Genomic DNA, 12,695 nt, shown 5'->3' on the forward strand with positions numbered 1-12,695 from the left:
CTCTACTGATTCTACTCTATTGCGTGGTTTCCTTTGCCAAGGTGATTCTAAGTAATGTCATGTTGCCATCAAGTTACATCCTGTACGTCTCAGCATCAACAAACCATAACAGGCCGGGCGGAAGTGTAACAGGTGGCAGAGGCGCACACCTTTAATCCTAGCACTCAGAAGGCAGAGACAGGAGGATCTCTGAGTTCAGGGCCAGCCTGGTCTACAGAGCAAGTTCCAGGACAGCCAGAGAAACCCTGTCTTGGAAAACAAACAAACAAACAAACAAACAAACAACAACAAAAACTGTAACAGAACCTTTAACCCTGAGGCCAGAGTAAAAGTAACAATTTCATTCTAACCCTGAGGCCAGAGTAAAAGTAACAACTTCATTCTAAGCCTGAGGCCAGAGTAAAAGTAACAACTTCATTCTAAGCCTTCATTCACTGTCCTGGGTAACAGAGACAGCAAGAAAGAGAGAATTGGAGAAAGAGAAATTAATGATGAGAGATTACAAGAAAAGAAGACTGGATGTTAAGAGAACTAATTGTTGATTACCAAGAAAGCTGATTCACCACTCTGAGCCTCTTTTCCTTAATTGTTAAACAAAGGAATGAGTCAAACATTACCAAAGACTTTGATTCTGGTGAATTAAGATGTAAACCCTTAACCATAATACTGAGCCTTTCCGAAAGCCTGAGATTTCTCCCTAGAAAAATTCTTATACAAATCCACCCATTCTGCATTATATTCAGGAAGTTCAACAACTTCTAAACACCATGCATCCACAAAAAGGCAAGAATCCAAGTCGTCTAGGAAATTATATTTTTTTTCCCTCTGCTTCTGGGAGTAATTTGTGGGCAAAGTGAGACTGTCTTGAAAAAATGAAAAAAAAAAAAATGAAAAGGGCTGCCAGGTGTGGTGGTGCCTGTAACCCCGCAGTTGGGAGGGGGAAGCTGGGGGATTATCATAAGTTTAAATACATATCTCACAACCACCAAAAAAAGAAGATGAAGGGTGAAAGGGTATCTTTAAAAGATAAACTCAGCCAGCTGTGGTGACACACACCTTTAATCTCAGCACTGAAAGACAGAGACTGATGGATCTGTAAGGTACAGGCTAGCCAGGGCTACATAGTGAGACTCTGTATTTAAAACAAAACAAACAGCCGGGCGGTGGTGGCGCACGCCTTTAATCCCAGCACTCGGGAGGCAGAGGCAGGTGGATCTCTGTGAGTTCGAGGCCAGCCTGGGCTACCAAGTGAGCTCCAGGAAAGGCACAAAGCTACACAGAGAAACCCTGTCTCGAAAAAAACCAAAAAAACAAAAAAAAAAAGGAGTTAACTCAATTCAATATTACTAGATTATTCACTACACAAAGCTATTTGCTGATACACTCTGCCAAATTAATACTGGGATTCTACTTGACCTCATGAAAAATGCCATACTTTAACAATGCACTTCAGCCTACAAGAATCATCTAAAGTTTCAAAGGAGAACTAAAACAAGTTGGTCACAAAAGGCATGAGACATTTATGTGAAAACATGGTCATTCTAAAACCATGTCTAGAACTGGAGAGATGTCTCAGAGGTTGAGAGCACTGGCTGCTCTTCCAGAGGATCCAGGTTCAATCCCAGCACCCACACAGCGGCTCAAAGCCAGCTACTGTAACTCCAGTCCCAGGAGATTTGATGCTCCTGCCTGATTTCCTTGGGCATTACCTGCACACACATACATGCAGGCAAAACACGAAAATAAAAATAAAGGGGGGCCAGGCGGCGGTGGTGCGCGCTTTTGATCCCAGCACTTGGGAGACAGAGCCAAGTGGATCGCTGTGAGTTTGAGTCCAGCCTGGTCTACAGAGTAAGATCCAGGACAGGCACCAAAACTACACAGAGAAACCCTGTCTAAATAAATAAATAAATAAATAAATAAATAAATAAATAAATAAATGGAGAAAAATAGGGCCAAGTGTGGTAACTGCACAGTTTTAATCCTGGCACTCCGCAGATAGAGGCAGGTATGAGTTCAAGGTCAGCCTGGTTTACATAGTGAGTTCCAGGACAGTCAGAGCTACATAGAGAGACTCTCGTTTCAATAAATAAATACAAAACCAGGTCAACAACAAACATACCGATATTTTCTAAAAGAACAAAATGTGTATGCTACCTTTAATAATTCAGAAGGAAGAATTATAATTAAATATATTAATTTCTACAGACCTTCTAGCTAACCACTATTTAGACTCTATAAATGAGATCTGAGGCTGACCTGACATTTTGGTGTTTTTTTTGTTTTTTTTTTTTGTTTTTTTGTTTTTGTTTGTTTTTTCGAGGTAGGGTTTCTTTGTGTATCTTTGGCTGTCCTGGAACTTGGTGTGTAGACCAGGCTAGCCTCGAACTCACAGAGATCCATCTGCCTCTGCCTCCCAGGTGCTGGCATTAAAGGCCACATCATGCCCGGCATCTGATCTAACATTTTCAATACTAGACAAAAATGTATAACTTTTATCCAACACCTGCCATTTACAATGATGCATCTTTCCAAGTCATTAAAGATGCATTGAGTAAACGTTTGTTGAATGTCCCAAATTTCATGCACTGTGCCAAGTTCTATGGGACAGTAAAAGTGAACTCAGAGTCAGCTCTGGCAGGAAGGAACTCTTGGCCAGTCTGGCTACTTCAACCATTATAGTACTTGGCTCCCTAGACAAGACGACCAGTCTTGTCTTCTCCAACCTTCTTTTCTAAAGCATGATCATATTTATAGTGATGCATCAAGACTCTTCACTGCCCAGCCTTTTGCACAAGCACCTCTACACCTAGGAAAAAAAAATCCTGGCTAGGGATATAGCTGAAAACTGCCATAGTGAACAATTGTTTTCTTTATGTAACTCAATAAATATTGTATTTGTTCCATAATTCAGCCGCATGCGATTTTACTAACATTTAGAGCATCCCTTAAAGAATGGACTGACTCCAGAGTCAGGTGAATCCTTATTACTTCTGCGACTTCATACACATACACTACCAGGCTAAAAGGACCCCAAGAGTGGAAGTCAGGAGACACAGCAAAAGCCTAGAACACACAGTGCCCAGTTTCACACCAACTACATCTTCTGCAGCAGCAAAGCAATGCCACAGTTGTCATACCAAAGTACTTACAACATAAATACCCCACTGCTTATACACATACACACACACACACACACACACACACACACACACACACACACACACACTTCTTTCATGTTCCTTGGCAATCCTTTCTCCCTCCCTGGAATTCTTCTCCCTCTTCGTCCCACTGGTTTGTTCAAGTGTCAGCTCCCTGTGATGCTGTCCTAACTGAGAGTTAATGAAGCTTCCTGGGTCCTTCTACTTTCTGTGTTTATCATCACTGTCTTACTCCAGAAATACTGACTTGCTTTTACTTTGTCTGGTCCTCTCTTTCCCACTAAGCTATGAACTTATTCTTAAGGTCAGCAACCTCATTTTATTCATGCTTATATTTATAAAGCCCAATAGTACCTGGCAAATTGTGGTGTTTAATGTAATGTTTTCCAATTAAATAAGCAGACATAGGAATACAGATCACTCCCTAAGTTCTTCATAGTGCTTACCTCCTCCTAACATGCTATAATTTACTTTTTTTTTTACTTTATTACCTTTTTTTTTTTTTTTTTTTTTTTTTTTTGGTTTTTCGAGACAGGGTTTCTCTGTGTAGCTTTGCGCCTTTCCTGGAACTCGCTCTGTAGACCAGGCTGGCCTCAAACTCACAAAGATCCGACTGCCTCTGCCTCCCGAGTGCTGGGATTAAAGGCATGAGCCGCCACCCACCACCCAGCTATTTTATTACCCTTTGTGGCTTGCTTTCTGACACATTCTAACACTAAGAATAATGCCTGACACATTAGCAGGTACTCAGTATTTTTCAAATAAATGAATACAAAAAAAAAAAAATTCGTTATAAGGAGCCCCTCCTAATCAGGTTATCCAATATAAAATATGGTTTCTCTCATGTAAACTTTTTTTTTTTTTTTTAAGAAAATAAGAGCTGACAGCTTGCTTGATAAGGGCATTAAGGAACCCCATTTTATAAGTTTCAAGGGAAGATATTGGTTACTGTTACAACTCTAGATACAGGGCCGGAAAGATGGCTCAGTGGTTAAGGATACTTGCTACTCTTACCGATAACACAGATTCAGTTCCCAGCACCCACACAGCAGCTCACAACTATCTGTAACTCAGTACCCGGAGAACTGATGCCATCTTCTGGCCCCCTCACACACCATGCACAAAATGCATACACATACATGCAGGCAAAACATTTACATACATAAAAATAAGTACGTCTTTTAAATAAGTCAAGATGCAAGCTAATCATAGTGATGCACCTTTAATCCTAACACTCAGAAGCAGGAGGAGCTCTGTGAGTTCAAGGCTAGCCTAGTCAACATACTGAGTTCCAGGCCAGCCTGGGCTATGTAGTAAGACCTGGTCTCAAAAAAATTAAAAATAAAAATAAAAATAAAAGGTGATATGAAACTTACAGCTTTACATTTTTAATAAAATATATGAGTAATTTTCAGAACAGGTATGAAAGTTCTTACCCATCCTTGGTTTGATCAGCTACTCCTGCCAAGAGCTGCACAATCTTTGGGTTGCTGTTTGGATCATTGTACAGACCAAGATAGCGCTGAACGAAGTCTTCTGGGGTCATGTAATGTTCTCCATCCACCTCAGTACTGGCATACTGAAAAACAAACAAAAAGGCACTTTGAAAAAGGAGGATGATTCAACATCATGTGGTGGCCAGCAGTTGTGTGGGGGAAAGTAAACCAAGTTACGGTACTGGAATCAAAATAAGGACAATAAATGTGGCCATTGATTGCCTCTGGGTGGTAAAAACCAGACACCCAGACACCAATTTAAGACCACAGTAAAGAACCGATGTGTGGTCAACACTGACGAACCCTGGAAGTCTGCTGGGCGAAATGAACTGGACACAAAAGGCCCACAGTGTAGGACCCCATTTACATCCAATGTCCACGAAGTTAAGGCCATGGAGGAGAACCCGGAATTATGACTGCCAGGATCTGAGAGAGGGAAACAAGGGCTATCGGTTCAGTGAGTGTGGGGGTCTCTCTGAGGATGATGAACGGGTTCTGGGATTACATAATGGTGACGGTCACACATTAGAAACATTTAAATTAAAACCACTAAGTAGTGCACTTTAAAATGATCACAACAGGAACCTTTATGTCATGGGACTACTTAATCTCAATTAAAAATTACATGAGATGGGGCTGGAGAGATGGTTCTAGGGTTAAGAGTCCAGAAGACCTGGGTTCAGTTCCCAGCACCCACACAGCCCCGACAACAGTCTGTAACTCCAGTTCCAGAAGATCTAACTCCCCCTTCTGGACTTCTAGGGCACTGCAACCATGTGATGCACAGACAACATGCGGGCAAAACACCCACGCACATAAAATAAAAATAAATAATAAAATACAGAGGCGCCAGCAAGATGACTCTTGCTAACAAGCCTGATGGTCTGAGTTCAAGTCTAGGGAATCACACAGTAAGAGAGAATCGATTTCCAAAAGCTGTTCCCCAACTTCCACACAAATGCCATACCACACACCCATGTGCAACACACACACACACACACACACACACACACACACACACTAAGTAAGTATAAAAGTACATGGGCTGAGGAATAGAGCTTTCCTATCATGAATTTAATCTACTGCACTGCGAAAGTAAAATAAGTAAGTAAAAATAAGAACACTGGTACGATAAGAGAAACCAGAAAAACTAAGGAAAGGGAAAGAGAGGCCAAGGCCCGGAAGGTGAGCTCACAGACCCCTCACCTCCCAGATACAGCCGTTTGCCAAGAGCCCATGAGAGGGAGGCAGGGCTGCAGGCAGTCAGGGCTGCCATTAAAAATGAAATTACTAAAGAGATCTTCCAAGTCCCAGTCACTGGAAGAAGAAATAAAAAGTCTCTTACATCTCGTGTCAATTTTTTAAAAGTGTGCTTATCAAAGAAACCCCTTATCATTTCAAGGACTCGGTGCATGGGGGCATGACCAAGAGTCATTACCGACAAAGAGGGAGTTTCCCCAACTGAAGACTAGAAGAACTCATTAAATGTCATGCACACACGCAAAAAGAATTAATGTAAAAAAAATCTCACCAAGCCTCCCTCATCCTCATAAAACTGCAGGACAGCAAAATAAAAAAGAACAATCCTCAAAGTCCCCAGAGAGAAACACTGGGTCAGAATAAAGTATTATTGTTGACAGTGGACGGAGGCCCGCGAGGTCATCTCCGGCCTGGAATTCTGAACTCCCCATCACAGGTAAAGCGAGCTACACGATGTTGAGATCTCCACGCTCTCACCACTACTTCTGTGTCTTTGTGTCCCTCTTCGGGAAAGTGTGGACTTTTCTCGTACATGGACTCATTTGGGGTGGGCGCACATGCCACGGCGTGAGTGTGGAGGTTACAGAGGTCCTTTCCAAAGCCAGTTCTCTCCAAGCATCAAACTCAGGTCACCAAGCTTAGCCCTGGTGCCTCCCTTGCTCGGCTAGCTCACCGGCCCCAGGGGAATTTTTCTTTTTTTAAGAGAGAGCGAACTAAATCAAAGAGAGTGTGTAGGAATCAGGGGCAGGCGATCCACTGAGGAAATGGGTGAGGGAACCAGGACCAAGGTGCTGCAGCCCTCCAGGGTACCTACTCCTGACTGGGGCAGACAGAAAGCTGCAGGAAGCAGAGCCACCAGGAAAAACGGAAGACCACATTACCCGAGGCCCAGAGTGAGAAAGAAAGGGATGCTGGGAAGAATGCAAATCTGCTCAGAGTTCGACCTTCATCACCTACTTACTCCTTCACCTTGGCCATGTGTGTCTGTCCCCCACCCTGATGTGTGTGTCTGTCCTCGCTACCCTGACGTGTGTGTCTGTCCCCCCCCTGACGTGTGTGTCTGTCCCCCCCCCTGACTGTGTCCCCCCCCCCTGACGTGTGTGTCTGTCCCCCCACCCTGACGTGTGTGTCTGTCCCCCCACCCTGACGTGTGTGTCTGCTACCCTGACGTGTGTGTCTGTCCCCCCCACCCTGACGTGTGTGTCTGCCCCCCCCCCCTGACGTGTGTGTCTGTCGCCCACCCTGACGTGTGTGTCTGTCCCCCACCCTGACGTGTGTGTCTGTCCCCCCTGACGTGTGTGTCTGTCCCCCACCCTGACGTGTGTGTCTGTGTGTGTCTGTCCCCACCCTGACGTGTGTGTCTGTCCCCACCCTGACGTGTGTGTCTGTCCCCCCACCCTGACGTGTGTGTCTGTCCCCCACCCTGACGTGTGTGTCCCCCCACCCTGACGTGTGTGTCTGTCCCCCCTGACGTGTGTGTCTGTCCCCCCCTGACGTGTGTGTCTGTCCCCCCCTGACGTGTGTGTCTATACCCCTACCCCGACACAGCTGTTCTCCCTTTCACACGTATCCCCTTCCACACTGTAATTTACCATCTCCCACCTAAAATGTCCGAGCAGAATCTTTGTCTAGCTTGTTCCCTAATACGCTCCTAGAAACAAACACAGTGCTTGACGCATAGTAGGCACTCAAAAGACACCCACTGAATTAATGAATCAAAAGACACCCACTGAATTAATGAATCAAAAGACACCCACTGAATTAATGACTCAGCAGTAGGTATATAAACAAGCAAATAAAAGTCTGATAATCTTTAACTATGAAACTGTATTTTTGCTGGGCAAAATAGGAAATATCAAAAGTAATGACTTGAGCTGGGGTGGTGGGGGCTCACACCTGTAATCCCAACACTCAGGAGGCTGAAGCAGGAGGAACACAAGGTGTGTGAAGACAGCCTGCATCTGGTAAGGGCTTTTGTTTACCACCAAGCCTGACAACCTGAGTTCAATCACCAGAACCCACAAGGTGGGAGGAGAAAACAGAGTCCTCTAAATTGTCTTCTGACCTCCACACGTACACCGTGTGAGCATGTGTAAGCATACACACACACACACACACACACACACACACACACACACACACGCATCGTAAACAAAATGTATTTTAAAAACTGTAAGCCAGGCATGGTAGCAACACACCCGAAATCCCAGCACTGGGGAGGCAGAGGCAAAAATCAGAAAGATCACCCCCAGTTCAAGGCCAGCCTGGTCTATGTAACAAGATCTTGTCTCAAACAAACAATCGAAAAAGCACAACGTAGCTCAAAATAATACTTGCAGTCAGAAAAATGTTGATACTGAATAATGGTCAAACGTTATAACTGTATTGACAAGAACGGAGGATAAACCTGAAAGTTTAGGAAGGAAGCTTGCCTAGCTCGGGCACAAAGCCCTGCGCTCAATCCCTGGTACTTAAGAAGAGAGAAAAACCTATAAACATCAGCATAAAAATATAAAAGGAAATACCAAAATAAATGGCTAAAGGAGGTTCAAGTGACTGGGGTGGGGGGTGGGGGTGGGACGACGACAGAGAAGGATCAGGGCGAGGACTGCTGGTTTGCTCTTGGCTTAACTATTTCCAATACCTGTGATCTGAGTAAACCATCTGCCCTTCCAAACAGGAGGGAATTTAAACCAGAAATGTTCCCGTTGTCTTACTCTGAAAACATCAAAGGTCACACTTGCAAAAAAAATCATGTCAGCTTGCAAAAGAAGGAGCCTAAGGTGGACTTCTTTCCTAGCTGATGCTATCAAGAGCACTTGAGAAGCGTCACCCTCCAAATGAATCATGCCCTGGCCACATGACTACAAAAGCCATTCCTGAAGCAGCCTTGTGTTTAATCCTGGCTCTATTACAAATCAGCTCATGTCAGTCTTTAGACAAGCTCCTTCTTTCCCCAGGACTCTGGATCATGCACACTTCTGTGCAGTGAAGATAAAGTAACTCTTTGATAGATTGAAAGAGTGGGTCTATAAACAAAGGATCAAAAACAAAACAAAAAAAAAGAAAGAAAGAAAACCAGGGGCTAGCAAAACAGCCTGGCATAACAGCACTACATAACTGCTCTTGCAGAGGACCTGAGTTTGGGTGGCTCACAAATGCCTGTAACTCTGGCTCCAGAGGGATCCTACACTTTTGCCTTCTGAGACACTCATGTTCACATGTACATTACCTGCCCTCCCACCCACCCCCCGTCCCTGAGACACACACACACACACACACATACACACACACACAGAGTTAAAAATAATAAAAAAATCAACCAAAAAAAAAAAAAAAAAGAACTGGCCAGGCAGTGGTGGTACAGGCCTTTAATTCCAGCACTCGGGAGGCAGAGGCAGGCAGATCTCTGTGAGGTCAGCCTGGTCTACAGAGTGAGTTCCAGGACAGTCAGAGCTGTTACACAGAGAAACCCTGTCCTGAAAAACCAAGTCAAACCAAACCAAACCAAACCAAAAAATCTTATAAGATATTAGCAGTGTCCGTAAAGGAATTCTAGCCGCTGATAATAAATGTCGTCTACCGCTCTCATTACACACTTCTTCCCTGTGCTTCCGTCAACATTTGCCATAATAGGATACGTGGATTTTGTTTGTTTGTTTTTGTTGTAGAAACAGGGTCTCCTGTATTCTGGGCTGGCCTCGAACTCACTATATCCTTGAACTTGGGATCCTCCTCCTCCACCCCATCATTCCACTGCACCTCCGACCCCCAGTTCTGGGATTACATGCACGAGCTACCCTGTAGGGCTGGGGATCAAACCAGGGCTTGATGCAAGCTGGGCAAGCATTCCCGACTGAGCTCCACCTTCAGTGCCCGGACAGGTTAACAAGAACCCAAAAATCAGCAGAGCTAAGGACTCGCAGTGGAGAGAGGCGCAGGAGTCACGGGGCTCCTGGGAGTGGCGAGGGAGGTCAGCACTAAGAAACCTGACAGCAGGATTTAAGGAGCCCGATGAGTCATGCAACAACGGGAACCTGGCTGCCAAAAACTAAGTAAGATCACACAGTCACCACGGACACCAAAGGAGTGTCCCTTCTAAGGGCACGTGGATGGGGTGGGGGGAGGGGCGCTGCAGTATCTGATTTCAACCAGAGAGAGGAGAGTTCAACCTGGGGGATAACTTAGAAACGAGAACAATCTTTGTTTGTTCCTTCCTGGGAGAGGGGTTAATTGGAGCAAGCAACAGTAATAAATAGAGTTTGGGGCTGGCGGATATGGTTCACGGGTACAGCATTTGCACAGAGTGAAGGAAGCCCTAGGTTTGATTCCTAACAGCACCCAAAGTCTGTCTTAAGCATGTAATTGTGTGTGTTCTCTTTTCCTGTTTAAGAAAGACAAAAGAAAAAGAGAGAGAGAGAGAATGGGAGGGGGCAGGGAGGTGGGTATAGCTCCAGAGAGGGCTCAGAGGGTAAGAGAGCTCGCTATGCAGGCATGGGACCTGAGTTCAAATCGCCTAGCTCCCATGTAAAAAGCCAAGGGTGACCACGCAAGTGTCTGTAATGGAAGCACTTGGGAGGCAGAGGCAGGAGGATTGCTGGAACTTGTTGACTGCCAGTCTATCTCCAGGTTCAGTAAGAGAAGGTGCACATAGGTTCTGCACACACCCCATTCCCACCCCAGGGTGAGCACACACCATACTCACAAAGAGAGAGGAAAAAAATGAATGAATACAGATTGAGTACTTCAAAATGCCTGGGACCAGAAGTATTTTCAATACACATTTTTTTTGAATATTTGCATAGAATATTTGCACAGGAAATCTTTTTGCTATTGTTATTTTTGTTGATTTTCTCGATTTTTCTTTTTTTAGGCGGGGTCTCAGGTAGTCTAAGCTGGCCTCAAACTCACTATGTAGAAGCAGCCGGTCTTGAACTGATTCTCTTGCCTCCACTCCCCCAAACACTGGGATTACAGGCACTGCCACATCTGGCTCCTTAATGAGATATCGAAACACAAATTCCATTGTTTCATACATACTCTTGGGGCTTCAATGAGAAATGTTCCCCGTAGTCGGGGCATTCGAACGTGTGGTCCCTAGTTGGTGGCTGGGGAGGTTTAGGTGATGCTGTGTTGCCAGAAGAACTGTGTCACTGGGGGGAGGACTTCGAAATGAAAAGCTTCCCATCACTTCCAGTTCCCTCTTCCTGTTTTCTGCTTGTGTTTGAAGATGGGAGCTCTCGGCTTCCTGCTCCTGTCGGCCGCTTGCTGCTGCGCCTCCTGGCCATGATGGACTCTTAGCCCCCTGGAACCGTAAGCCCAAATAAAACTTTTCTTCCGGAAGTCGCCTTTGTCATCCTGGTGCTTTATCCCAGAACAGAAAAGTAATACACACACCTTTCTATACACTACCTGAAGGTGACTTTAATACAATATTTTCAGTGTGCCTGTATATTGATCTCAACCCATTATATAAGGTCAGGTATAAAACTTCCTGCATATGCCATCAAAATCAATGCTCAAGAATTTGGATTCTGGAGCATTTCTGATTTCAATGTTTAAGAATAGCAATGTCCGCCAGGCGGTGGTGGCACACGCCTTTAATCCCAGCACTGGGAGGCAGAGGCAGGCGGATCTTTGTGAGTTCAAGGCCAGCCTGGGCTACAGAGCGAGGTCCAGGAAAGACGCAAAGCTACACAGAGAAACCCTGTCTCAGAAGAATAGCAGCAATGTCCAACAAACACACAAAGGTATGGAGCAGAAAGCTGGGACTGAAAAAGGTCTTTGGGACCAAGTTATGGAAGGCCATGAAAGCTGAACAGATAACAGACGTTAGTCAGTGAAGCTTGCTGTATCATGAAGGATTTTAGAGAAACTATCCCTGAGCTGTTCAGGTGGATGAAGACAGAAGACATGACTGAGACAAGGAGACCGCGCAGTGTCCATCTCACAGAGCCTGGTGAAAGTCCCTGAGGCCAGCAGGAATGCAAGGAGGTAAAAAGCACTGCCGACAGCGTTTGACTTCACAACTGTGAGGACGCTGCTTTCTCAAGAGCCAGGAGAGAACACGAACGCGTGTCAGAGCTGTTAGTAAGAATTACTTGCCCATTCCTTCTGATCGCGAGGCGTGTGTTCTCCAGTGCCTGAGCCTGGCTGCCGGGACAAGCACACAGCCTACCCAGAACATACAGTGAAAGTAGGTGGCACCCAGAGAGTCCCTAGGATGCCCCAACTTTAAAACCCAGGAAACAGCAGCATTAGCACAAGCTACCAAGGACACGGGAACAGCAACAGGAAAACAAATGCTTTTGTTGACACGAGCTGACAAAGGCCTTGCCAGTACCTAGGCTTATAAATGATGCCAGAGAACAACTCCCCGACTCTCCCAGTCTGCTTTAACTTGATTTTAATCGAAAGATGGAGTATATAGCTGAAGGGGGGAAAAAAGCCCAAGTCTTCTCCTCTGCAGGGAGTCAGTACTTGACTTCTACAGAAAACAGTGAACTAATTAACCCATTAAATTAGAGGCAATTACTTGGCAATGTCAGGAAGCCTGTTGCCTGAACAGACAGAGCCAAAGAGAGTTCTGAATGGGAACTAGAAGCTACCCAGAGTCGGTTAAAACGCTAAAACGAATTAGAGATTTCACTAATAGAGAAGAGCTGGCCCGGCCGTGACAGGCTGCAGAGGCAGTGATGTGGCGGGAGAGCACACACCTGGAGGATGGGAGCCGGTTCCAGTCCTTACACCCCTGCATCACACCACACACACACACACA

General features: G+C 45.2%; 1 protein-coding gene across 1 annotated transcript in view; it reads right to left on the reverse strand.

The window, feature by feature from the left end:
• Positions 1–12,695, reverse strand: part of Slc25a12 (solute carrier family 25 member 12) — an 81,633-nt gene that overhangs the window by 51,868 nt on the left and 17,070 nt on the right. Inside the window, exon 3 of the mRNA XM_028885739.2 lies at positions 4,598–4,740. Coding sequence (XP_028741572.1) covers positions 4,598–4,740 — 143 coding nt within the window. The remainder of the gene's footprint in view (positions 1–4,597; positions 4,741–12,695) is intronic.

This window comes from Peromyscus leucopus, chromosome 4 (assembly GCF_004664715.2).
Source record: "Peromyscus leucopus breed LL Stock chromosome 4, UCI_PerLeu_2.1, whole genome shotgun sequence".
NCBI classification, from domain to species: Eukaryota; Metazoa; Chordata; class Mammalia; order Rodentia; family Cricetidae; genus Peromyscus; species Peromyscus leucopus.